At 38.6% G+C, this 27,938-nt stretch overlaps 1 protein-coding gene across 2 annotated transcripts; it reads left to right on the top strand.

Annotated features, from left to right (window-relative positions):
• Nucleotides 1–205: 205 nt before the first annotated feature.
• Nucleotides 206–27,569, top strand: iffo2b (intermediate filament family orphan 2b). Of its 2 annotated transcripts, none has more exons than XM_079241523.1 (8): nucleotides 206–1,162; nucleotides 20,463–20,523; nucleotides 22,153–22,248; nucleotides 23,434–23,604; nucleotides 24,335–24,489; nucleotides 24,925–25,096; nucleotides 25,240–25,338; nucleotides 26,532–27,569. In XM_079241523.1, exons 1-8 carry the CDS (start codon nucleotides 687–689, stop codon nucleotides 26,763–26,765), a joined length of 1,464 nt encoding a protein of 487 aa, XP_079097649.1. In that variant the 5' UTR covers nucleotides 206–686; the 3' UTR covers nucleotides 26,766–27,569. The 2 variants fall into 2 exon arrangements, with proteins under 2 accessions (XP_079097649.1, XP_079097648.1); XM_079241522.1 differs by having other exon boundaries at nucleotides 24,895–25,096.
• The last annotated feature ends 369 nt before the right edge of the window (nucleotides 27,570–27,938 follow it).

The raw sequence follows: 27,938 nt of genomic DNA, 5'->3' as shown, positions 1-27,938 counted from the left end.
AATCTACCAAACAGGACCAAAAGTAATGGCATTATTGAAGGAGCCTCTCTTTACAGGGTGTTAGAAGCAGTGGCAAGGGGAGGGATGTGGGAGGGGTTGATGTAGGTGATAGTGCCTAGTTTAGCACTTTGCAACATGATCCACGGAGAGGCCGGGCTCTGCGGTGCTGCATCCTGCCACACCGCGCCACATGGAGACCGGATAGGAACACAGTGAAACGGGGAATGATAAAGAAAAGGTGGATACATCCTTCTCCTCAGTCGGCTGCTACATCAACCGGCACAGCATCAGCAGCTCCTGAAAAAGCAGAGGCGCACAGAGACATGAGGGCGACAGGCAGGGCTGCTGCTTCTGCTGCTGCTTATTGCGGTCTGCGTCAAACCCTCAGTTCCTCCAGAAGATGATGCCCTCTGTGCCTCTGAAAGGACTTTTTGGGCTTGTTTTCTGCCACCCATGCTGCAGGGCTCCATGAAAGTGTCGTGGGGGGTAACATCCACGACATGAATGGTTTCCCCTTCTTCAGAATCTGCATTGTGAGGTGAAACGTCCAGTGGGAGTGGGGCTCAGAAGGAGTATGCAGAGATAATAAATTTTTAAAAAAAAAGGCGAGAGAGAAAACAACAGGTTAAATAGTCGTATTCAAACAGAGCCGTAGCTGGATTATAGTTGTTTTGTTGTTTGCCAACATGAGTTCGCTGTTTTTCTCCGACTCTCTGCCCGGTCCGGTGTGCAGCGTCCCCGCCGGGTCGGGCGCGGTGACCAGCGCCCTGCGAAACGACCTGGGCTCCAACATCCACGTGCTGAAAACCCTAAACCTGCGATTCCGTTGCTTCCTCGCCAAAGTCCACGAACTGGAGAGGAGAAACAAACTGTTGGAAAGCCAGCTTCAGCAAGCCCTGCAGAGACCGCAGTACCGCCACCCGTTCACCCGAGAGGTCGCCGTGCAGACCGACGGTCCCGAGTCCAGACTGCCGGGCACCATCTGGAGTTTCACCCACGTCTGGAGGCAGGGGGAGCGCTTGGAGACCCTCCACGGGCCCGGAGTAACGTGGACGCATCCAGACGGAGTTGGGGTCCAAATTGACACCATCACCCCAGAAGTGAGGGCTCTCTATAACGTGCTGGCAAAAGTCAAGCGAGAGAGGGACGAGTACAAGAAAAAGTGAGTAAAAACAGAAACTAGTTCAAGTTTCACTGTGTGAACACTGTGAGTTTAAAGTTTATTTCCATTTGACACTTTTTTATATGGTAAAAATGTAGAAATCAGCTTCAGACTATAGAATATGAGACCATCATCACCACCCTATAAGCTGCACCTAAGTGAGAAAGTTTCCCCCATTGATAATAATACTTGGACCCAAATATGGCCTACATCTGCAGTTGTCTCGTGATCCACATTTCGCTTTGAATGACAGGTTGATTCTGGGTGAGTGCAGCTGCCTAAACCCAGTCACACATCATGGCCCCAATCTCCATCAAGTCTGATGACCTTTGTGGCCACACCTGGTCTTCACAACACCTGCCAGCCTTAAAACTAAGTAGTGGCCCAGATTAGGACCGAATGTCTGTGTCGTGTGCTCTATTTGACTTCATTTTATTTTACCAGGAAGGTCTCTTGTAGTTATAGAGCCTTTCTTTCAGGATGTTTTGGTTCAAGATGACAGTATAAACAAATAAAAGACTATTTCAAATGAAAAAATGACATAAAAAGTAAATGAATTAATTTATTATCTTTTCTGAAGATAATAATTGTCAGTAGAGGATGAAACTTAATTGTAATCTTAATGACATGAGTGATTACAGCTTTAAAGAAGCTGCTTTCGTACCACACATTTAGTGACTTCTACTAGTGTTCATCCGACGATGCATTGGAGAGATGACAGACATTACATTGATACACTTCAGCTCTTTTGCATGAAGAATGACAGGCTGTCAGAGGGGCATCTCAGCATTTTGAGTGCCTTTAATCCCGCCTCTCTCTGGCTACAGAGGAAATTCCTTTGCATAGTTCGGTCCCCACCAATTGTTTCTGTCAGAGTCATATTGTGTTTCCTTGAGGACTCAACTGCAGCGTCCCAGGCTCCTCTTCGTCACTGCCGGCCGGCTTGGCTGACTACTGGAGGGAGACGTGCCAAGCAACCGTCTGCTTCTGTTCGCCATCATGATTTAAGCAGAGAGGCATTTTAACAAGCCTCTGTCTGCATGGTGAGGTCGTGTATGACGACCACGGCTTCACTGTTGGAGCACTGACTCAGTCACACAGAATGTGTGTGCTCTCCCACTCCTTGGGGAAACTAAATATCCTGTCCAGTCATCCCCCATACCCCCACCATATCCTTTTTTGTGCATTTCTGCTGGTGAGGATAAACAGCCTTGACTGGGACAGCTGCCAAATTGAAACCTCCTACAGCTGAAATCCAAAATTTGGATCTGTCTGCAAAAAAAAAAGGTTTTTGCCTTGTCAAGAATTCAAAACATAATTTTATCTCAAACTAGAGTCTGATTAAGCTAATATTCCATAGTTCCACTTTATGTATTTATCCCTAAAATGTATATTTTCTAAGAATTATTGCTCTTGAGTTCTTGTAAAATGGTTTTGTTTCACAATTGGAGAACTGAATTCTTTTACATTTGGTAAAGTCAGGATTAAACAGATTTCTTGCCTCTGACCAGCAATCATGGTGATCAGTGTGATTCCCTGCCTCTCTTTTCCCTCCTTGCTGTGAGCTCGGTAATTGCATCACCGAGTTCACTGCCCAGCCGTTTTCTTTCTGTCTCCCAGTCTAAATCCTCTTTACTACGGTCACGTTTCAGCATTCAATCCCAAGCCCCGTCTTGCCATGCCATCTCTGTTCTGTGCTCTTTGTGTTCAGCTATTCCTTCACTCCACCCTTCAACAAGGCCTCCCACCCCTCTGCTCCTCCTCTGTGTCACATGCAGACTGCTTTGTAAGGCATCCATAGCTCCCAGAGGGTCCCCCGCCCAGTGCTTCCACACAGCCTTCTTGATTTATTAAAGTATTACAAATGTGGACACACACAAGAAGATCGATGCCTAGTTGGCCTGTTTCTGATTCGGCCTTGCATGCATTCGTACCATGAAGCCCTAGTTATTTATTTTCTGTCATTTTGCAGTATGCCTCACTTTGATTTAAGCGACTATTTTTCTAAAGCTGAGGAGAGACTGGATCATTTTTTACACAGATGCTTAGGATATTGCATTTATTCACTGAGAGGCTAATTCATTTGAAGAAAGTTCCTGGGATTATGATGACCATACTAATAATAATAATGAAAAAAAAAACAAAACAAAAAAAAACAGAAAAATGGGGCATTATTTAAAATATAAAGAAAAATATAGAATATATTGAAAAAGAAGTTATACTTGTTTGCATTGAATATAAACTTTTTGCCTATTTGCCCCTTTGAGCTGTAGTCTGAATTTTAGACCTCTGCTTGAAAATTGCTATAATTAAATGGTAATAATTAAATAAGTATATCTCTCCACCAGATCTATTTGTAGTCACAGTAAAGGTAATACTTTACTATCAGTATGTATGTATCTAGTGAAGAATAAATGAGATGGCTTATAACACAAAAGAAAATTTTCCGGTCTCTGAAAAGAACATAAAAAACTTTTAAACTAAATATCCCTTTGGAACAATGCAGCGGTAGCTCTAAAGCTCTATGAAATCCCAGTATAATGTGAACATCTCTGCAATGGTGGTTGACGGTGAAGCAAAAGAAAATTAGAGAGGTTTCAGACAGTTCAGGTAATGTTTCCAATATGACTATTTTCATCCAGTTTGGACATCTGTTCCAAAATGGGAGACCTCAGGTTTTAAAAGGTTAATTAAATTTAGTGAAATTTGAGTCCATTAGCATCAGGGTTTCAAACAGGAAGACAGAAACATCATTTTTTTATTTGCAAAAGTTATTTTTGAGACAAAACCTGTTATATTTATACTTACAGAGTAGTTTAGAACAAGTCTTGATATTTACCTTAAGCAGACTTTTCACAGAGCTACAGACTTACTCTGTTACCTGCAGTTTTGTCATAAAGAGCTGTCAGATGTAGGCAGGGACACAGCTGGTGTTGCTAAACAGTCGGTACTGCTTAATGTCTGGTTAAACTTTTTGCAGACATATACTGTTTAGAGTTTATTGTTTCAGAATATCTCACCTGCCCTTAGTTATACTTCCCTGTGCAGCACAGCATTGTTCTGTTGCACCATGTATCTGTAGCTCCGGTAAAGCACCTTAACAGTTTTTTTTTTGTTTTTTTGGAGGATTTCATCCACACGCGTAACTAATCTATCAGCTTTTTCTCTTTTAGAACAGTGCTGCCTATTATTCACTGCCTCTCATTCCTTCACCAAAATGGGAGCTGAAGAGGAGGTAATTTAGTGTTTGTTAAGAAGATTGCACAAAGACCAAATTTGATAAAACTTGTTGGATAACTGGCGCGTAAGCAAAGGAAGAAGTTATTAAGTAGGTTGCAAAATATAGCACCGGCCTCCTATCTCGTTTGCAGGAGTTTCCCCTCACACAGTGCATCGTTTTGTGTTTGAAACACACATTGAGCAAGTATAGGCTTCAGAAACCAGACAATGAGCTAAATGAATCTCCACATCATACCACACTGACTGGACTGTGGGGTTACCGGCTTCTGCAGCTGATACATGACCATGCAAAGCGAGACGAGTGCAGTCAACGGCAGTTTCCCTCAATCACATGTGGTGTTTCACTAGAATCGTCAGTGAGGCTCCAACAACAATTGTCAAAACCATGTAGCTTAAAATGGTGGTAAAAACAGAGGCAGACACGAATGAATCTATCTGTTGACTGATGACACACCGCTGGCAGAGTAAACACAGTTAGAACATCCAACAATCCGCCACAGTTGTCTTGATGGGACCCAAAAAGGCAAATTTCTCATTTGTTTAGAATTTACATGTGCTAATTCCTGTGCCGAAGCATTGCACATAACCATATTGAGATTACTGTACTGACATGCTGAACGTGAATAAAAGACGGTACTTATAAATGCTGTTATGCTGATACCTTTTTATCGGTCAGTGTAAACACAGATGAGCACAGACTATTTCACTACATGTTCATGATAAAGGCCCAGTATTCTTGTTGTTCCTTTAGTTTAGATAAAGTTATGTTGAATATAGCAGGCAGGGTTCATTTACTGCATTAGAAGCAATTTTAGCACCTAAAACTGCTGTGTGTAAAACATAGTTGCTGTAGTGTTGAAAGACACAGCAGAGGAAAGCTGCACCGTTTTGAACAGGAGATCCGTGTTGACTGCTCGGCCGCTCCTAATTGGGTGTTTATTAGAGGCTGATTAGAGGCTAAACAACTGTCCTGCAAGATCACAGTATGTGCAGTACAAGACATAAAGTGACCCAGAACACTCTGATCCTGCGTGTGTATTTTTCCTGCATGAAAAATGAACACGCAGCTGAATTTGTCGTGTGTGATGATCAATGCAATAAGACTTCAGAGAAGACAGTTTTTCTGAGTCTTTGATCTCGGTTTCTGTGCTTAAGTGGGTTGAAAGGAAGAGTTCAGCTTCTCTTATGGGAGCAGGATTCTTAATAAAGTCTTAATGAAGAAGTACAACTAATTCTAAGTTGAGGTTAAGTGCAATTCCAAGGCATAAAGTCATTTTGTGTTTCAAATATCAGATTTGTTTGCAAAGAACAACGTGCTGCACTTCAGCCTCTCTCTCTGTACGTCTGGTGCTGACCTGGCCTGCTTATAATCCAGGCTATGTATTCAGGAGAAGGGATTTTCTCTAAGCTGTCACTTAGCACCGAGGCTCCAGCATCCAGCCAACCTAGCACTGCGTCCTGGCACGCTGATCTGGGGCCTCTTGAAGTGGAAGACTTCCTGCTGCTGAGACACAGCGTGACAGAAAGAGACAGAGCTCAGTTCGCTGAAACAATGAGGTCCAGATCAGACTATATACTGTTTTTCTTATCCTTTTTGTGGGCTGCTTTCTGCTAAGCTCACAGCATGTTTTTAGTGTTTTCTTTTAAAGGAAATAGCTGTGTATAGGATTATAAGCAGTTTTTTTCTTACTGCATAGCTTTAATTGCCCTCAGTGGAACCAATAAAAAAAAAAAAAATAGCTGATCCAGTTTAACCCCCTGAGCCACATGCTATTGTCATCTAAAAATATGACAATGAGAAACACTGACTGCATTTTCTTTTTTAGGATCAGATTATTTTAAGGGGATCACACGTCTGCTGTAACCGGTGAAAATAAATCTGAGAGGCCTTGTTGTGATTCGAAGCATTCAAACAAAAAAAGAAAAACACGTGTTTCATAATAACAGCTTAAACTCTCTAAAACTCTTCTTTTGTTTCACATCAAATACTCTAGGAGTTCATCATTAGAAAGGATCCTGTAGAGAGCATGTTTGAATTTTGGTTAGAAACCATTAGGGGTGGGAAAGAATCGAAAATTTGAAAATTGGGATTTTTTTTTTTTGCTTCACAATTTGAAATTGGATTTTTTTCTTTAAATTGATTTTTTTCCCAAATAAACAGAAACAATTCTTTATAAAGTTTTTTGTCATTTTTATTATTTTTTATTAATCTTTTTATTTATCTTTTGGGCATTATAGTAGCAGAATGATGATCTGGCTACTGTCTTGTTTTTTCCTAATTGAAATTTTAAAAAAAAAGATGAAGAGGAAAAAAATATTTTATACTTTTTTTTTTGTTTTTAATCTACAAATTAGTGATATCAAAGAATTGTGAGAATCGCAATTTAAATCGAATCAGCTCCCAAAAAAATTGTAATTCAATCGAATCTGGACAAAAGCATATTGTCACAGCCCTAGAAACCATACAGGATCATTTGTAACTTCTTAAACTTTGCATCCCTGGTAGGCTAAAGAGCCGACGGGATTGTAAAGTATTGATAGATCATCACATGATTGGCTGTGGCCCTTTCAACAAACAGACTGATCTCCACAAAGAATGGAGGACAATCATCCAAGGACTCAATAGTTATTTAAGACAAAACAAACAGCTGCATCAACTGTGATGAAAAACGATGCAGAAAATAAATAAATAATGCAATTTGTAGTGATTTCCCATTTTGCTTTAGTTCTGTCAGTGGATTCATCTGAAGCTGCTGCTGTGCTCTGCACCTGTGCTTGATTATTCATGGGTATTGATACAGCTGAGAGCCGTGGTGCATAGCCATATTTAAAAGTGCAGAAATGCACCTGTCTTATAAAAGAGGAAAGACCTAACTGCATAGGAGGTTTACACACACAGCTAAAGCTTGCAGCATTTACAAGCAAAGTTAAGTCCATAATTATCTCTCCAAAATAATTTAACAAATGCCTTTCCTTCCCGTTCAGACCTGCTCAGATTTGAGACTTCTTGCATGTTTCTTAAAGGCTTGCATGTGCTCAGTAACCTCAATGTTTCAACAGCTTGTTATGCCAGAAGAAAAGCAAAGTGTCTCACAAAACAATCACACAATCACATGCGTGTCTTAGAGTGCTATATAACGCTGCACATGTGATAGGAAGGTGGTGTGAAAGACAACTGACAGCCACAATGCACGTGCCTTTCATCTGAGCCCTTCAGTCATATCTTAATGCAGCAAGAGATGAATGCTTTAGCTTTCCTTGGCAGCATTTTCAATAAAGCTTTTACACAAATGAGTAGCATTTGTTGATGCTACATGTTAGTTAATCTCTTAGACAAAGAGTAATCATAGTAATTCTGTTAATGTTTTTTTTGGTTCTGAAGAGGTGTGTTTAGTTTGGTAACGTTAAGATACTGCGGGCAGCTAAAGCACATTTAGTAGACTGTTTACGGACATATAGATATGTTTGCGATTAGTCTGCAAGTCATTAAGATAACATTCAAATCTTTGTGAACGTCTTATCAAAGCTTCTGTTTCTGTAAATGGCTGACTCATTAAAGGATTTCCATAAAGTTAAAAATGTAACATATCTAATCTGAGGAAAGTATTCATCACTTTCATTTTAAAATAACTGTAGCAGCTAAAAGTCCATCAGGTTTTATTTGGGGGATTTTTGTTCAATCTTCCCGTGTAATGCTTCTACTTCTGTGAGATTCTCAGGCAGTCTCACTTTCATTGCTCCTTTTAAGTCTCTTTACAGGTTTTTAAAGACTTTGAGGTCAGGGGCAATTTTCAAATTGCACTTATTGAAATAGTCCTTGGTGGAGTATGAGTAAAGGGTTTTTTCATCTATAACCTGTTTTTATAGAAGATTTCCTGTTTTCATACTCAGCGTTTACACAGATAGTGAGATATTATTCTAATTTTATTGGAGAAATGAGATTAATGCAATTTACTGTATTAGGAGGCCAAAGTGTCATTGACTCACCTCCCTCTAATAGTTGGAGAGGATTTCTTTTTTCTTCCAAACACATCAACACTCACTGTTGTCAAAAATGATATTACCCACCAGGTTTGTTTCTGGAACAGCTCAGGATTTTTACATGTTTTTTGCAAACTTCTAACAGGCTAATTCAACTTGGCAGTCGTCAGTTCATATAACAAATTATTAAGGGTATTAAAACATAGAAACAGTAAGATATATAAAGAGAGAGAGAGTTCCTAATTGTTATTTCATATTTCAGAAGGCTAAGCAGCTTTTCAGAGAATTAATGGCTGCTCCTAAATGGAATAAAGTTGGATTTCTACGAGTGTTTAAGACGTGTCTAACTTCCTTTTAACAAGTTCAATTGAGTCTGAGATCTAAAATTGATCTGAGAGCTCATAAATAACATATGGATTAAAACTATACTTTAAGTGTGTAAAAAACATAAATGATAGAGTGATGTTGTTGAATATAAAGTTTGAACTTTGACAAGTTCAGTTTCTGCCTGGTTAAATAATGTATTCACAATAACAGGATTCTTAGTCTTTAATACTCCTGGCCAAGCTTCCTCTCCCTCTGATGAGTTTTTTTTTTTTTTTTTTTTTTTTTTTTTTTTTTTGGTTTCCACTACTGTATAGTTTTTCTAAAACAAAATATATATAGCCAAGACCCCATAATGATTTGAGGGGAAAAAGTTGAGCAGAGGAAGAGGAGGAATATGTGGACTTGTTGAAGGCTTGTGGAATGAGGCCATCTTGTGATGCCAACTTTAAAAAGCAATGGATTAGCTCCTTTCACTTCCAGCTATACTGTTCAGGTTTGTTTTAAGGTTCTTCACAAAGTCAAGAATTTGTCCTTGGTAGGAAGAAAACGTCCAAGTTTTGTTCTTTAAAGGGTCAGAGAGGTTCCTACTTTATGTGCACTCTGAAAGCACATAGGGAACAAGTCCTAAAAAAAGTTTACATAGGTCACAGCAGTGGTCCCAGAGTCAGTAACAACCTGCCCAACACACAGACACACACTTATAGGAACTGGCTGACAAGCTCACAGGACTATTAAAAAGCTGGTAGATAGCTGATTTGTAAATTCTGCTTTGGTCCTTTGAAACACACTGAGGTGTAAGCTACTTTGCAGTGGCAACAAATGTGTTAAAACAACCTGAAAATGAAAGTACATATTGTGGTAATCGAAGTCCATATTCCATCGACACCATATGGACATGTACAAAAGAATGTTGGTGCTTTGAGCTCACTAGCCTTGAGATATCTTCATCAATGAAATGTTTCCTTCAAAGAATCATTCACACAGGAACACTTAAGAATCTGTCTGAGGCCCCATTGGGTTTATATAAAGGCACCGATATAGTGTGTATTAACAAGTTGTGCAACGCTGCATTCCAGTTGGTTGGTAGGGAGACGCAAGTTGCTGTCACGCTTGGCAGATGAATACGGTACTGGTCTTTTAACCACCTATTTTTCAACAGATGTATAGGAATCAGCTCCTGCTCCCTGCGGCTTTCTGTTAGAGGAAGCATGTATGGATGGAGGAACTTTTTTCCTTCTTACTTCACTGCCTGAGCCAAATTGTTATTTTACATTTTGAGAAGCTGTGCATTGTAGGTAATTTCATTAGAATTGTAATACTGTTTTAATTAGAGTTGTACTTAACAGGTAGACAGTTAAAATGTAAAGATTCAACACTAAAGATGAAGAAAATTATTGAACTAATCCATCAAACATCAAACAGTTACTGTGTAATGCTAATTACAAGAATAACCTGTTCACATGTTGAGAGCACAGCAGTTTGTTCCGTCTCTTGGGACACAAATGTAGCTCGTTCTGTGCGTTCTTAGCAGACCGTCTCATGGGCCAGATTTGATCATTTATTTTACATTCAGCTATACATGTGTTGCTGAGACATCAAAAAGCAGGTGTGTGTAACCAGATGCACAAAAGACATTTGTCTGGTTAGGTTGTGATGCCTCATAGTTCCATTATGTGTCACATAACTTTACAGTACACACCCTGACCAGAGAGGGTTTGTGCCAGAAGTGAACATCTTTATCCTTTTTTTCTTCTTTAATGGGAAGTCACTCCCAGTGCCGCTCCACCCAGACGTGGCCCAGGCTTGCAGACTGTTGTTTGTGGTCATATTTTTTATGCACTTCCAAATCCTTGTCATTTGTCAAGCAGCACATCCAAACCCAAGCCCCATAGGATGTTTTTAAGACACCCATGATGTTAGGCCCCCTCAACAGTGTTTTGAAAAGCCTTTTCAGTGTAGTTAAACATCTTTGTGTATGTTAATACCCAGGAGCCCAGAGCTGTTATGATTGGGTTGTAACCTGGGTGAGAGTCAATTAAATCAGTGGGAACATTACAACTTAACAGTACAGTAGTGTGATTTGAAAGAGAGATGGGGTGCGGCTGCAGTGGGATGTGAAGACTGCAGGGAAAACTGATTTTCTGTCACAGCGCTCTGTTACTCCTGCGTAGTGCGCGGAGAGGATGCACTGAGAGGCTGAGTCGCTTTTTACAATTCTGATAAGAAAACTGTACTTAAACCGTTGATATGCATGTAACTTGTAACATGTAACTTACAGTGTTGTGAAAAAGAAAACATTTAGTTTTTCATATTTCAGGACACAATTAAAAAAAAATCTATTTATTACCAAGTCTTACAAATGGATCTCTGTCCCAGTCTGACCAACACATATTTATCAAGTCATTATTCGTTTTAACAAAATCTTTGACAAACAGAAGAAGTAATTAAGAAAAAAATGTGAGCAAACCCTCACATCCTTCCAAGTAATTCATAAAGAGCATCTAGGTTCTGCTAATCAGATGCGTTTGCTTCTCAGTCAGTGTTTGCACCTCTGTAGTAGTTTGCTAGTCTTGAGTGTACATGTGTGTTACCAAAAGCATGCAGATATCATAACTTGTTTTCGGTCTGTATGCACTCAGAGAAATAAATAAAGTAATAAATAAATAAATCTGAGGAGCTACACATGAAACTCTGCAGGCATGAGTTAACATGTTAAATCCACAACGGTACAATAGAAAGAACTATGACTTGTTTGGAAATGTTGTCAGGAGGGTAGAGGCTCTTCTCTCAAATCTGTTCAATAATCTTTGAACATTTGAGACAAAGTAGAGATATTCTGCAGCATCAGCACAAACATACCAACTAGCAAGCTCAGTGGTGGAGGGATGATGCTTTGTTGCCTCAAGACCTGGACACCTTGCAGACATTGAGTTGACCACGAACTAATATCAAAGTTTTGTAGAGTAAAATGTGACTTCATCTGCAGCGTATCTTATATATACTTTCTGATGAATTAATAATGGCATGGTGTGATTTGTAATGTTTTTTTTTTTTTTTTTTTTTTTTGCAGATGTTGTGTTTACCACATTTTAAAACAGGAAAGAACCAGATATTATCTGAAAACCAGTTCTGATTTATACAACGTGAATTAAAAGAGGGCGTATTATTCCTTTTTTTTCATGACTACAAAAACAGAAACTCACTTTCAGCTGCAATTATGAAACTCTTGTTGACAGAAACTCCTCTATATCACTGCCAGTTCTTCCCACAAAGACATGTAACTGCCAGCTACCATCACTATAAAAACTATTATGTTTGAGTGTTTTCTTAGAGACAATGCCTTTGCAAGTTCTAGCAGTTTAAATAATCGCTGCCATCATTATCTCTTTTTTCAAAGTGTTCTTGGCTCCGACCTTTTAGTTGGAAATTACTGGTAATTACTTGGGAACACCTATGTTTTTGTCATATATCACGGTTTTACAGTTAATCTGCCCTGAAGCCAGACAAAATGGCGGTATAGGAAAAGTTTTGAGAGTTAAGCAATTTATTAATTCACTTGGACAATGGAAAACAAGTCAAGCTCACACACCTTTGGCTTTAGGAAAAGTCAGTTTGGAAATGTTGTGGGGTCAGGATGGGCCTGGAGATTAGACATGTTGCAACACTAATACTGGGGTCATCAGTAGGACGGGAGGATTTGCAGATACTTTGTTGTGGTTTTTCCAAGCAACATCAGGAACATAATTCCATGATATGTTTTCCTGCTGTTGAAAATCATTAGACACTGTTCTATTGAATGTGGATTTACTGCATCTTATATTTAGATTATATCAAGATTTAGGCAGCTAATGAACATGAAAATCCCCTGACACAAATAAAGATAACAAGCTTTATGCAGGATTGAGAGTATATTTACTGTTGTTGTAAGAACTTTAGTTAAGAGTCTGGTTTCTCACAGAAAACATTGATCAAAGTTGCAGATTACTGTGCATAATATGATAAAAAATGCTGCGTCAGTACATGCATTTAAGCAAAGAACAACAGGATAAGACTCTCCACCCTTATTATTGCCTCAAGAAACAGGATTCTGAATTGTTAAGTTGAATCATGTAACATTTATTGTGTGCAGGGACGTTACCCATTCATATAGATAATTTTCATGTAAATTAACAATATCCTTTGAGCACATGGTGTCTGTAGTTGAAAATAAAAATAATGCATAATTGTTTTAATTATGGACTTAATTTAATTATAATCAAATCTAATGTGATTATAGTCAAAACAGAAATACAATACTTGTAGACTTGCATTTACTGATTTGGATTGTGAGTATTCAGATAAGAAATAGTAAACTGCAAGTAAAGGGCACTTAAACTTCTGAAAACTACAAAGGAATGAGGTAAGTTATGATGCCGCAGAAACTAAATATTAATGTGTTTGCCTGAATACCCTCCAGTTATTTGCAGCAAACATCTGCTGGTTCTTCTCCATGTTTACACACAGCAAGGTGAAGCTGCTTTAGTTATTTATGGAATAATATATCATATTAATATTAATATATCATATATCATGCAAACGTGAAAAAAAAAACATAAATCTGTATTTGCTCTGATCATCTTGTGCATTTAGAGGAGCATTTGTCCTCTTGCACCCTGTTTCTGCCCGTGCTTTCCTGAACGGTTGGTTCTCTCGCCAATTCCTCCGTGGATTTATTTTCATCTCAGTGTCTTGTGTCTCTTCATGTCATCACAGACTGGATGGCGTTCAGATCAGGTCTAGCTAAAGGCAAACCTACAAAATACACACAAATTGTCATTTAAAAACCACAGTGGAATGTATTGTTCTTAAACTTCCCAGATTTTGAACAACTCGTATCTGCCCTGAATTAACACTACCTCTAACATCTAACAAGTCTTGCAGACATAAAAAAAAACAGGGGGGAAAGAAAGACAGTTTATTTATATTATTTTTGAACGTTTCGATCATATTTCCGACCACTTTAATGCTTGTTTGATTCACAACCTGAATGTCAGGCGCCTCCTGTTCTTTGGAAGACCAATGTTTGTCACAACAACTTCCAAAGTAAAAGCAACATATCATCCTGAGCACATTTGTGTCTTCCAAACAAGTGAGGTTAGTAAGAATTTTAGTTAACTATTTCTCCTAATGTCTATAACTAGAACAAATTATGTGAAAATGCAAGTTTACAGTTGTATCAGAAAGATAAAAAACAACATAAACACACAAAAAACATGTAGGAAAAGTAGAAGAGAAAAGCTCTTCTGACTAAAGTTACTTAGCAACACCAGTGCTGCTCTTGTTTATGTCTGTGTCCTGTCTGGGTTAGGAGGGTTGTTTTTAAGACGTTACGCCCTTAAAAAGCATAAAGCAGAGCTGTTTTTCAGTAAAGTATTATCTCTGTGCATAAATTACATGACTAAGTGAAGCTGAAATTCATCTGCATACATATTAGACATTAGTTTCCATGGGAAGAAGATGGGATGATAAAAACAAATGTGTGTGTGTGTGTCTGTGGTCATGGATAATTATTGAGGTTAAAGAGGGAAATGGAGTTAGATTGATCAAAGAAATTAAATAAGTCTTGTCCTTGGGGTTTTATGTCCTCTTCAGAGACCCCTGTGCAGCCAGACGGTGGGCTCCTGTGCTGCTTCACTTACCGGTCTGATCCATTTCACATGAGTGATTCATTAGTGAGCCATGCATGTCTGTCTGTGGAGTCTGGGGAGGCTATAGATTACAGACCATCCCGACATTCGCTCGATGACCTACTATAGTAATAGTCATGTAACAAATATTTTTGCTCCCTCTTCCCATGCCTGTGTGCAGCAGATGTGTGCGCTGAAGAATTCCTAACTTACAGCCAAACCTGATGAAAAAAAGCAAAATCAAAGTCAGTATTTTGTGGATGGGGAATGCGGTTGTCATAGAGGAGACATTTCAGACACACCTACAGAGCACCATGGGAGAAATCACGTGTGCTCTGGATCCTGGAACCTCAGATGTGATTTATCAAGGCTGTCAGTGGTCTCACTGCATCTATGCAGCGAAGCTGCATGAATTGTTTGTCCTGCACGTAGCCAGATGTATTGATCGCTTCTTCTATTATCATTGAACACTTCCTGTTTTAATATTAGCTCTCATAAGGATTAATTCTCACAGTGTCATTAAAACCTCTTAATACTGTATATTTTTTTAAAGTTTATAAGACACAAAAAAGAAGTAATACAAAAATAGATTTTCACAATATCAATATTAGTCATTAAATTCAACACAGCTTTGTATATCTTTTTTTTTTTTTTTTTTTTATCAAAATGTGCAAATATTGTGCAACCTGTATCAAAACTGTAAGGCATCATGGGAAAAATGTTTTCTAGACTTAATAAACTTATTGATATAATCCAGCTATATTTTTCCAAAAATAAGTTATTGTTTAAGAACTTTATAACTTAAAAAAAAGCCTATTAGAGGTTTTTCTTAATCAAGATATTACAGTCAGGTTCTACAATATGATACACAGTTTCAAAGAGAGCATTTTTTCATAATCACAATGTTTCTGAAATGCAATTTGTAAATATTCAAATCATGCTGTAGACCTAAAAATATTTGTTTATTACAATTATTTCCAAAACAGAAATCTGAATTTAAAACCGGAATGAATGTTTTGGGGTTTTTTTTAATTGGTTTAGTTGATATTAATGTAACATGCTTCCATAAAAGGTTGAAGACAGTTTGTGGAAGCTGAAAAAGAAGAATAATATTCAACCCCCAAAAGACACATTCTGTATATATATTTCTATTTGCAAATGTCAAAGAATGAAATATTAAAGTTGAAATAAGTCAGGATAAGGTTAATGTGGCTGTTTTCATATGAAATAATTACCTTTAAGAATAGCAGGGATTTATTGTGGTTTTACACATAGGATTTTTGTTTAAGACAATAATTTGATCTCTGGTTGTCGAAACCTTCCATGACCTACCATTTTCCTTTACATCATATAGTTTAAACAGGGTGTTGTCTGGTTAAAAGTTTAATTCCCGATGAGCTGCAGAGGCTTTGTGGCCTTGTACACAACCACACCTCCAAGTTTTCCCCATGATCATTTTGGTCTTTACTGCTTGTTGCACAAGATCATCATCCACCCTGTAAGACCTTTGGAAGCTGAACATCACAGAGATGTTTGATCATTAAAGTGATACTCAGTTATTTTATTGTCACCTCCATAAGTCATCATGAGTTCTATTAAAGTATCTCAGCTCTTTCATTATAAACAATCAAGCTTGGGAACATTAGTGCATCAGAGCTGGATGCATATTCGATGTGTTACGACTGATCTGTGTCCTCAGGCGCCGTAATGGGAATAAAGTGATACACCTCGCGTGCAAATGTAAACTTCCAGACACGCTGAGCAAGGCAGGCAGTGTAAGGCAGCAAGTGCTGCAGCCAGGAATGCTTTTATTAAACAAACACAGAGGGTATGAGAAGTTATCTTTTTGATATAATTTAATATCCTGTGTTTGCAGCTGACATGCAAAAGCACCTTGCCTAAAGGCTCACTAATCTCACAAATTTAGCTTTGTGTGATAAAGCTCAAACACTAAGCTTATCATTATCTTTTTTCATTTTTATTACATAAAACTTATAGTTAGCCTTGGAAAAGGGAAAACAAATCAACTTTAATTATCAATTCCAGATGTTTTTTTGTTTTTTTTTAATTTCTTTATCATTTTTTTTAGGTGAAGCAACATCCTTAAAATTAGTTTTTGATTCATTTCAGATTGAAATCTAAGGATATATTTTGCAGCAAAAATATATCTACGGGTTGAGACAGGTCCCAATCCCTCATGCTGTCTTTGTCCTTGTAAGGAGACTCCTGGTGTGTTCGTTTGGACTCACAGTCACACCAGAAGGAAGACCAGACCCACAACTAAGCCAGCCAGTTGGAAAAACTGTGTTTATGCTGAAATGCCATTTTGTTTGGAAATGCCTTTTTTTTTTTTTATTTGAATGATAACATTTGTTGTTTTTTCTTTGGTCTTTTATGGATTGCTGATTTCTAAAGTGAAGCACTCGCTGCTTTAAAGACTCCATTACCTGTGATAGATGACATGAGTAGTTTTGACATCTTGTTACAGTAAGGTTTTCCCCCCTGTGGGCATTTAATTGTGGTGTCCAGTTATTACCCAGAGAAAATGAAGGCTGTGATGGGCGTTCAGGAAGTGACAACACGAGTGATGCAGATACCGAGACAAGTGTGTGTCTGCAGAGAATGTGGTGCAGTTGTGAACTCCGGTGACCTTAGCCAGAGTCCTGCGGCAGACAGACCGAGTGTTGTGGACACAGTAAAGCACTGCTGCCAGCATTTTTAGAACAAGGATTCAATCGCAGAGTGAGCTGGAAAGTCCTGCCAAGGAATACTTCTCTCTAATTAGGCAGTGTACATTCAGCAGGTCATGAATGGAAACAAGGCTAAGTTTTGTTGGGAAGTTTATCTGTAGTGATGCATGTTTTAGCTTTTGGCCGGGTTTGAGTTTCTCCATGGAAAAGGCTAAAACCTAGATTTCAAATAGGCAATATGCCACATCTCTTTATTTTTAAGTTTTTTTTTTTTTTGTTTTTTTTACTGTACCTTTAACCAGGTGGTTCCATTGAGACTGAAAGTCTCTTCCTCAAGGCAGACATGGCCAGGAAAGCAGCCATACAACATATATTATTTAAAATCTCCAATATATAAAACACATATGAAACATAAATGGCTATAAAGCAAAAGACAGCTGTTCTTATAGTATATTTTCAATAAAGCAATGGCATACCCTCCTACTTTGCATTCTGTAATAAAACTCATTGAGAGATTTTAACTAAGAGGGAAGAGTTTATCCTGCAGAACCTTTTCACCAGTGTTGTCTACAAATGTTCAACGAAGTCCAGCCAACTAGATCATAACAGAAACCACTTTTCACTACAAGTTTCCTATCTAAAGGGCCCAGTTCTTTGCAACAAACAATATGGTATTATTTCTTTGTATTTTAACATAGGTGATACTCTGAGGTGGAAAGGGAGAAAACAAACAAACAAAGCACTTCTTGTAAGGACTTGTGTCCAATTGGACAGTCCACTAGCACCTTCCTATGATGTCTTCTACTGTTTGATTTTGTGCTTGTGTTGTTTTCACTCAAATAATTTGTTTTGTTAATAAAAATCTACCTTTTTTAAGTAATAAAAATAATCCATTACAAAATTTTTATCCTTTTTATTGTTTTATGGATCTTTTTACTTGTCTTCTTGGGCATTATAGCAGCAGAATGATGGCCTGACTACTGTGTTGTTTTTTTCTAATTGAAATAAAAAAAAAAAAAAAATAATAATGAGCAAAAAAAAAGGATTAGTACATTTTTAAAAAAAGTTTTATCTACAAAAATAGTAATATTGAAGAATTGTGAGAATCGCAATTTAAATCGAATCAGCACCCTAAAAAAAATCAGAATTGAATCGGAACAAAAGCATCTCGTCACAGCCCTATTACTTACACTACTGAACACAAACATCAACAAAAACCACCACAAAAATTTCTTTTTTTGTTTTTATTCTCTTCCATGTGGCTCATATTGGCTCGTCATCACATGTGTGTCTAATATAGTGTGGTTACTTCACACTTCTCAATGAATGTCTTTATACTGAGCCTCAAACTTTCTTTTTGGAAGAGTCTGTGACTCAGCATGGCTGCTATATCACAAGATGAGTGTCTATTAGGAGAATGACTGATGCAGAAGGCTAAGCCCTCTGGGCTTTAAGAACAATACACAGTCTAATACAACTGAATCGGCTGCTAATTTTGTTTATGCATAGCTGCCGTGGTGCAGAAGGGTGAGATGAAGTGAGGCAAAGAAAGAGGGAAACTGTCTTGCTAGTCATAGCTCACAGAAAATCAGGGGGTACTTATTTTTAGCAGTGCTAGCGTGACAGCGTGAGAGGCAAATGTCAGTAGTGTTGAATCGAGGGCACGCAATGTGTGGATTGATTTTCATGACTTACTGTGCAGATATTAATAATCCACAATGGAGGAATTCTGTGAGCAAAAGCTTGACATTTAAGTAAAATGTTCCTGTTAGATGGACTAACTTTGTCACACATTCATTTTCATAAAAATACATTTTTAATTCCTGTATTTTCAACTAAAAAAAGTTGGCTTATAAATAAATCACAAGCGGTGGTGCTTTTTAGCATCCTAACAAGCTAAGATAAACAAAGCACTCGTGGTGAAATGTGCCAGATTATAGCATAAGTATAAGCATGAATGATAAGCCAAGTATAAAGAGAACATTGTAAGTATGAAAATATGGGTGAGGGTTAAGAGTCATCATTAGTGCCATTTAACATATTTCTGACTAAATAACTAAACAAATGTTGCAGAAAATGTCTGTTCAATGATGGCAGCAATTTTTAATTCAAGATGTAAAAAAGGGTAAATGAATGATCAATTTCATTCATCGGGTTTATCATAAAATGTGTTTTTGTAGAGCAACAAAGTATCACGGTGTTGCATAATGCATAGTGTCATATAATGCTCTGCTGCCTGACTTGTGGATTTAAGTGAAAAATTTGAGGACTTTACACTTGAAAGAATTAAACAAAATGTAAACAAATAAAATGTTACTAAACTTGTTTTTTTATACACCAGTCAAAAGTTTGGACACACTTTCCCATTAAATGCAATGGGGAAATGTGTCCAAACTTTTGATTGGTGGTGTATCTGTGACTTGAGGCTTCACTGGAGCATTTTGACTTAGAAAAACATAACAAAGCATAGTTTTTTTTCTTAATAAAGTTTTTTTCCACAAACTGAAGCAGATCCAGAACAGCACGAAGTCAAGTTCCACAGAATTCATGTGATCAAATTAAAGAAATCCTAGATGCTTGTAAGATTTGTGTTTAATTACAATGAAAGGAACTTTGGTTGAAAGCAAAAGACAACTTCAGAACTTGACTCTGGAGTTTACATGTTATTTAAATGAACCAGCCTTGTCACCACCACACTGGACATTCCCATTGTCACTGACTAAAATACAAGCTGACAGGTAGCTTTTCGCCTTAAGCATAAACAAGGTTTCACTGACATCACGTTGACTTTGTGTCATTTTGTATTGCTTTTAAATGTTCTCAATCAGGAATGTAGCTGTTTGTTTTTGTCTTTTCTGCACAGCCATTGAATATAATGAGATAATTCCGCATGAAGATGAGACAATTCAGTCCTCTTTATCCTCAGGAGGTATTGGGAATTAATTTGACCATTTTTTTGCACAAGTGTTGGTCATTGGCCTTTTTTATTTGCTTTAAACTGTTGTAATTGAGCAACTGATCTTAAACCCCTGAGACTCATGAGCATTGAAGCGTGCTAGCATGAAGGAATTCGGCTGCAGCAGATACTCCACCCTGCAGTCGCTCAAAGGTTCAAAGACTATTCATGAGCAATGTTAGTCGTGTTTGTGAAAGGCTAGTGCTCCATTCTTCCTTGTACTTTTTATTGAGGCAGTGGGGTTGTAAAGATGACAAAGGAGGAAGGAAACAAAAGAGTGAAAATGGAGGGGGTAGTGGGTGTGATCCCACTCTGTCAAAGGGTGTTTTGTAATCAGAGATGTGAGTATTATCCAACAAAAGCAACGCTACCCCGTATGGTAGGCCCCTTGGGGACTGGGCCTAGTGGTAACTGACCACCCTGTGTTTTCTGTGTTGCAGATGGGAAGAGGAGCTGTCCAAACGAGAGCAGCTAGAGTCTACGGTGAAATCCCTGCAGCAGGTTGGACAATAAATTATGCCTTGCTATGTACACGTGCACTGATACTTGACATCTTCCTATTTCATACATCAAACCCATTTTTAAAACACTGATGAAGAAGGACTCAGCTGGACTGGAAACAGCCAGAAGTGAATGTCAAATCAGGAAAAACAAATGACAAACCCACCGAGAGGAGCCTGCAGGCCTAGATATAGATATAAACAAATCAACAGTGTTTCTGCTCAGAGCAGGCAGAAGAAAAAAAAAAAGATATAGAGAAAAAAAATCAATTTAAAGTGTCACACCTTAAGGCTAAACCACAGCTATTACAGATAGAGCCATCCAAGCTGGTGTTCGTACCTCATCAAGCTGGCATCCTTCCCTTTTTCTGCTTTTGCACAAATCGATCGGTGGCAGCATGTGTGTTTGTCTTGGATTCTGGGTCAGCAAAACGCCAGAGAGACATGAGCGCCATCCCCGTGAGGGCTTTAACCTTGTATAGTACACAGGCAGATGTCGTTGTGAGTAGAAGAGATGGGAATCTGTGCAAAGACAGTAAATTCAGTACAAACAGATATTTACTGTTCAGGGACCAGAGTGCAAAGACAGATACCATGTCCTGACTTTCTACAGAAACATTATATGTGCTCTTTGATGGGAAATTAAACAGGATGTATCTCAATTTTAATCTTTTTACATAAATCCAATTTGACCTTTAAATGCTGAGACCAGCTTATTTTACGTTTGTTTATTTGTTAATTCTGGGAGACATGGGATGAGGTGCAACTAGGATTATTTTCAAGCAACTGGGAAATATGAAACCAAATATGAGACTGTAAAACACATAAGAGGCTGTAGCTACAGGTGCACTGGAGCAGACTGACAGTAGCATGGCAGCAAGTCCACATCATTCACACTCATTCACACAACAGCAATACCACAAATGAAATGAAATTTAAAAAAACAAAAAACAAACTATTTCTTATATCCTTCAGAGTCCTACACCTTCAAGCTGCATATCTTGACACTTGTGTGCTTTGGTGTTTGTAAAAAACACAAGGTTTAACAAGTTGATTAAGGATAGCTAAAGGTCCTCATCCATTTATGTTACTATTAAAGGTAAGAATATGTTCCATTTGAGTTTAAATTTTCATGTTTGCAGAAGCTAAATTAAACTGGAATATCCATTAAAGTCAGATTTCCCAACTCAGATAGTCTCAGGAATGTCTTTATTAAAGCAGAAAAACTGTTGTGGATGCCCTGTGAAATTAAAGCTCACAGCTAGAACATGGAAAACTGGGTGTGAAATCCATCTTCCAAGGCAAATGGAACACAGCAGTACCACTGTTTCTAGTTTCCAGTCCCGGATTTCTTTTTCATCTTTAAGAAAGAAACCAACCAAATAAATTTCCAAAAATGTCGTGTTGCTTTTTTAAAAGTTTGTGCCAGCATATCCAGTTAGTAGGATGTTTGGATCCAGTGATTAAGGGGAGGAAACTCAACAGCAACCTCTGGGTCGTAAAAATAATGCAAGACATCTGAACACATCTCAGCTTCATTATGCAAAAGAATTTTACATCAGCTATCATTGTCTTTTGAGAGAATTTAATAAACATTTTTGTCATGTTTCTTCTCTGTGACATCCACCAGAATGCCAAGGAGTCGTCAGAGATCCAGGATGAGCTGAATGAGAAGGTGGACAGATTGAAAGCTGAACTCGTGGTCTTCAAGAGCCTGATGAGTGATGTAAGCATCTGTTCAGTCCTAGGGTGATGTCACCATTGCTTCCTGAAACCTGACAAAGATTTCCTTTCATTCAGAGTAGTGTGCCAACTCCTATTCTAAAAGCAACTTTGTGCACATTCCAGTTGCAGCATCTACAACTGTTTTCATAAGCATTTTAGGATGCTTTCATTTCTGTCGGTGTGAATAGTAGGTCACATCCTTCCTCCCTTCTTTATTTAGATTTATGAAAATATATAATGCCTCAAAGCTTCTAAGACAAGCATTCATTGAAAAGAGCTCAAAAAGAAGCTATAGATCAAGAGCACTTCCTGTCCTTTGCAGCCCTGTATTGTTCGCTGGCAAGTCTGGTCTGGTGTGATATACAGTTGTAATATATTTCAGCAACCCAGGCACAGCTGGTGCTTGTGCAGAAATAAATGTTTATCCTGTTTATCCTGTTTATCTTCACTTTGACACCTGATGATTGGCAATTTTTTTAATGCTATTTTCTGCACTGGACTTCGTCCCTGATGTGTAAATCCAGAGACAAGTAAGTCATGTAGAATCTGAAAATAGCATAGATCATTTTGTTTCCTTATAGAGGTTAGCAGGTCTGTGTATTGTGTTGTTGGATGTAGTGATCGTCTTGTCATTACACAGGAGGAGAGGGTCCTCCAGGTACAGCTAGCGCTGTAGCAGGGACATATATGACAGCATGTCCCTGCTCATTAGATTCTGATGCAAATCTCACCAAAATCTAACATTTGGTTCATTTAAATGGACAAAAAGAAAGATGCAGAAGTATTGCTTTAGAACTGTGACAGAATTTATGTTTTTGTTGTTTTTGAGTTTTGGTTATAATTGGTTATAATAAGTAGCACTAAAGGTGAGTTATTGGGTATAGCTTAAACCAACTAACATAAAATTTGGTTAAAGGTCCATATTAAACAAAATATCAAATTACAAAAACAAAAAAAGGAGAGATAATCAATATTTTTATCCTTGCATCTCCATAAAGTTCAATAACTCACAAGACAGAAACAGTTGGATTTTCTCTTGTTAATATGAAGTTATGGGTTTATTTGGTTCAACCAGAGCAACATCCAGTGGTAACTAATAATTCTGATGCTACATGCAGCCTTACATAGTGAAGAAAAGATGTCTAATTGGCATGCTGTCACCTAACAGCTCTCTGCACCTTTACAGCAAATGTCTGACCTGGACTCAAAGATCCAAGAGAAAGCCAGGCGGGTGGACATGGACATCTGCAGGCGGATCGACATCACAGCCAAGTTGTGTGACGTGGCTCAGCAACGCAACTCAGAGGATATGTCAAAGATGTTTAACGTCAGCCCTGCCAGGTCACTCCCAGAGAAGGCAAGTATCCTTTCCATGTAAAGGCGTTCGCCACAAAGGTTGTCAGTAAATGCAGCAATTATATGAATTCTTCTGCAGAGGGAACATTCAGCACAAATGAAATCAGAGCTGCCAGTTGCTCTCTGAGTGACAAGTGATACTTTCATCTAAGCGTGCACTTAGTGACCCCTCTAAAGGTGCAGGGACGGATGCTTGCAAATACACTCATAACATATAAATATACAGTAGACACACAAGAAACTTATAGTGTTGAATCCTACATGCAGCGTGCACACGCATAAACTCGCTAACTGAAATGTCAAACGCTGATGCGGCACCTCTTCACCGCGCACAAGGTTATCACATTGCGTCGACGCTGCTGGCTGAAGTCCAGGTTCATAAATCCTCTGCGAATGAAGCTCCCTCATGTCATGCGTTGGTACATTTTTATGTCTTTAATGAAAATTGTCATTTCAAGCTATTCTAAACAGATAAGCATTGATCTGCTGGATCAATGAATGGAGCAGGATGTGTATGCATGCACATGCGCGTGCACATGCAAGAGTGTACAGTGCAACTACTGTTGGTTTTTATCCTGTATATCTGCCGATACCTTTCTTCACCTTCCTGACTAATAAACAAGTAATTTAGTGACCTACTGTGCACTAAACAACGAAAATTATGTTTGGCTGCACGGCTCTTTAGGTTTTCAGTCGATACTCATTCTTGTATGTCTTTGTGTGTTTGGCAGGGTGCTATGGCGTGCTGCAGGAGAAAAGAAAAAGAGCGTAAAGTGGTGTCTGATGAGGAGAATTCGGAGATGGATGCCGAGCCGAGCACTTCGGAAGAGGAGGTTCCGGGATCGCTCAACATCACAGATGAGATGAAACGCATGCTCAACCAGCTGTAAGAGACACTTCACAAAACAGATGATTTTATAGCCACTGAGGGTGGTCTCCAGTGGTTTTCATGTGTTCTTTCCCCCCCTCTGTTGTTTAAATGAAAAGTTGCATCTAACAGATTTCATCCTTCTTCAGTAAGCATCCACTTGTAAACATACGAGGCCATTAGTTTGCTCTTTTCTTTACTTATCACCAATCGTTGGAATGTTGTTAGACACGCATCAGCTGCATCCTGTACTTCTACTTTTGTATGAACTCCTTGCTTTTTGGTGTCGTCATCTTTGGAAGTGCATCTTTCTCTTTGCATGAGACCTACGCTGAAAGTGGTGGCTGTCATACGTGTGCTTGCTTTCCTCCCTCTTTTCTTGTGTTTCTTGTTCCTTCCATTCTCTGTCCCTGTCCCATACAGACATTGCTCAGATAACTCCTTTATTGCCAGGCGTGAGACGTTTGAAATCGACGATGACTGTGACAGCTTGACGTGGGAAGAAAATGAGGAGACTCTGTTGCTATGGGAAGACTTCACAAACTACAATGTGCCATGCGCCATCGCCACAACAGCTTGCACGACGGCCTGCCCCTGTGATGGCAGCGGCGAAGCCGCTGATCCGGTGAGTCCTGTCTGCATTAAGCTGCCTTGATAGTGAATGGTTTTTTTTTCTTCTGCAAGTCAAAATTTAAATTGTTGCTAAGGATGCTGTGTAAGACATTCACTCATGCATGATGAATGAGGTCTCTGTTTGTGCTCTCTAAGGATTCCCAAGATGGAAGTCTTGGCAGCCTCATTGATGAGACAGAATCCCTATTTAAGACCAGAGAGCAGGAGTACCAGGAGACCATCGGCCAGATTGAGGTAGACCCACTTGGAAATGAAAGACAAGAAGTGCTCTTATGTACAAAGACAAAAGCATGTAAACACAAAACACAGGGTCCAGAAAATATGCTAAATATTTTTATTATTTTCAGTCATGCTAATGAATGATTGCCCTCTCAGTCCAATGCTGCTGTCCAGACTGCATTTTGGCTGCTATGAATGAATGAATGCAACACATTTTTGCTTCACACATTTAAGGCACACAAAAGTTGATTTTTAAAAAAACAGATATCTGCTTTTGAGATGTCTGACTTCTCCTACGGTCTGCAGTCTCAGTAATGTTGATTAGGTTCCATGGAAGTAAACAGCCTAAAGAAACTAACATGTATGCATTTGCAGAAATGCAGTCTTGATAGCACCAGACATTTTTAGGTGGAATTTAGCTTTTGATTCTCCCACATTGTTCACTCTAACTTCTTCCTAGGAATGAGCGTGGATCAGTGTTAGTGGTTGAACCCTGCCTCTAACTAACTTATTCCAACTATAGGCCCTGTGGCCCTGAACTGGTCAACATGGATGGAAAATGAGTGAATGATCTTTTAGATCAATCTAGTCTTGACTAGGAAGACATTTATGCAACTATCCACTTGCTTCACCAGAAACAGCGGCTCTTGCCCCCTAAAGAGATTGATTGTACCATAGCCTAAAGTAGACCTTTAGTTATGTAGACCTGCATCATGCATTCAGCAGGTCAGCATTTCATCTTGTCTTGTAACATCCCTTAACAGAGGCAAATTGCTACCAAAGTTATAGACATTCATTTTCTGGAAATGATGAATCTTAACTATTCTTACAACATTTCTAAGTATATTTGTGATTTTAGGTGAAATTTTCTTCACAACTGCTGCAGAATGGAAAGTGATATCTTCTCTCTTGTTTTCTTTTATAGCTCAATTCCTTACAATTTCAATTTTTCCAAAAGTTTGATGTGTGACAAAACATTTGCTAACTTAAGTCAAAGTCCCGTTTGATTCAACTTCGTTTGTAATCCTGATCACATCTCAGTTTACAGGCTAGCATGCTAATCTGGTTAGCATGTTGAACATTCAACTGGCTTTTAAATGAATCCGCTTATATCTGTCAAGCTGTTCAGCAAAGCATAGCATCTCTAAAGACTGTTTCTCTAATATTTAACTAACTTCACTCATTTGAATCCACTTTTATTCCTTCAGATGGAACTGGCAACAGCAAAGAGCGACATGAACCGACACCTGCATGAGTACATGGAGATGTGCAGCATGAAGCGAGGCCTGGACGTGCAGATGGAAACCTGTCGGCGGATGATTAAAGGCGGCAGAAACTCTCCTTCTATCAGCTCTGTGGCCAGCAGCGACTCAGGGAACACAGACGAGATCCAGGATGAGATCTCGGACAAGGACGCAGAGGCCGAAGTCCCCATTAGTTGATGGCTGCACAGTCAGGTTCAGTCCCATTACCTCCTGTTAATCATGGAGGTTTAAATGCATACTGACCTCCACCAAAGTGAAGGTGGAATAATTTGGGTCTGATTGATGGAGTACAGCTGTGGTAAAAGCCCAGAACCGGTGCTTTTATACAATTTTGTTGTTAAGAAAATGGTGATGTGGTTATATTTCGGCTTCAAAAAGAGACAAGGATGAATACAGAAAACCAAGCTGTGCTCTCCTCCTCACCGCTGCCTTGCTGGATCCTTGTCCAGGTCTTCACATCATTGTCAGGAGAAGAAGAAAAAAAAAAAAAAGAATTTCTGTAAACCGGCTGAAAAGTATTTTCTACCCTAGTATGGTCCTTTTTTTCTAAAGGAATTAAATACAGTACATATTGTACTCTATAATTACTAAACTAAACCACATCCATCTTTCAAATTTGATCATATTTATGTAAGGTAGCAAAACATTGGGTCCCCTTGATTGGTATTTGGTTTTGTTTCTGTGTTATTTTAGTCCAGATGCGGTATTTACAGTCCAAATTAAACGTTTGGGGTTGATGTGTCTTCTGCCAAGGAGACAAATAGAAGTGGAAACAAATGGTGTTGAAGTTCTGGTGGTTTCTGAGGGAACTCTGCAAGCTTGCCAAAGTTGACAGAGGAAAGGAGCACAGCCTTTTGATGCATCGGTGCACTACTAAAGTTCTATGCAATTTAGCTGGCCGTATTTTTTTGGACTGGCTGTCACCCTACTTATTTTTTCTCAAAGCCATTAGCCTTTCAAGCAAAGCAGGTGTTTTTTTTATGTAAGATGAACAGTTCTATAATAATCCTTGTTTTTTTTTGGGGGGGGGGGTGGGGGGGGACTTGTTTTAATGATTGTCAACTGGAACAGCGCCCCCTTATACATTCAAGCGCTTGCTAGTTGTTATTTAATGCTAAAGTGGCGAAACATCAGCTTTCATTGTTAAAAATAAAAATAAGTTGCATTAAATGAAAATCATTCAAACATTTAACAAATACAATCAAAGCTAAACAGCTCCGTGAAACCTTTTACACAAACCAAAGGATACTGATTAAAAAGCTCCTCTGTCACATTTACCTTATGTATGATCATTTTTATTCATTTTAAGAGATAACTTTGTAATGCGAGATTTCAGTCTGGTTTGCTCTA

The sequence above is a fragment of the Telmatherina bonti genome, assembly GCF_933228915.1.
Source record: "Telmatherina bonti genome assembly, chromosome: 6".
Classification (NCBI taxonomy): Eukaryota; Metazoa; Chordata; class Actinopteri; order Atheriniformes; family Telmatherinidae; genus Telmatherina; species Telmatherina bonti.
Note: the sequence above shows the minus strand (reverse complement) of the source record. Positions and strands in the feature narration are given on the sequence as shown.

What these genes read in the sequence shown, in the direction of transcription:
- iffo2b (XM_079241522.1), top strand. Translation starts at nt 687, where the DNA reads ATGAGTTCGCTGTTTTTCTCCGACTCTCTGCCCGGTCCGGTGTGCAGC. An exon ending in CGGTGAAATCCCTGCAGCAG is followed by an intron (nt 20,524 to 22,152) that starts GTTGGACAATAA and finishes GACATCCACCAG; the next exon opens with AATGCCAAGGAGTCGTCAGA. An exon ending in CCAGGTCACTCCCAGAGAAG is followed by an intron (nt 23,605 to 24,334) that starts GCAAGTATCCTT and finishes TGTGTTTGGCAG; the next exon opens with GGTGCTATGGCGTGCTGCAG.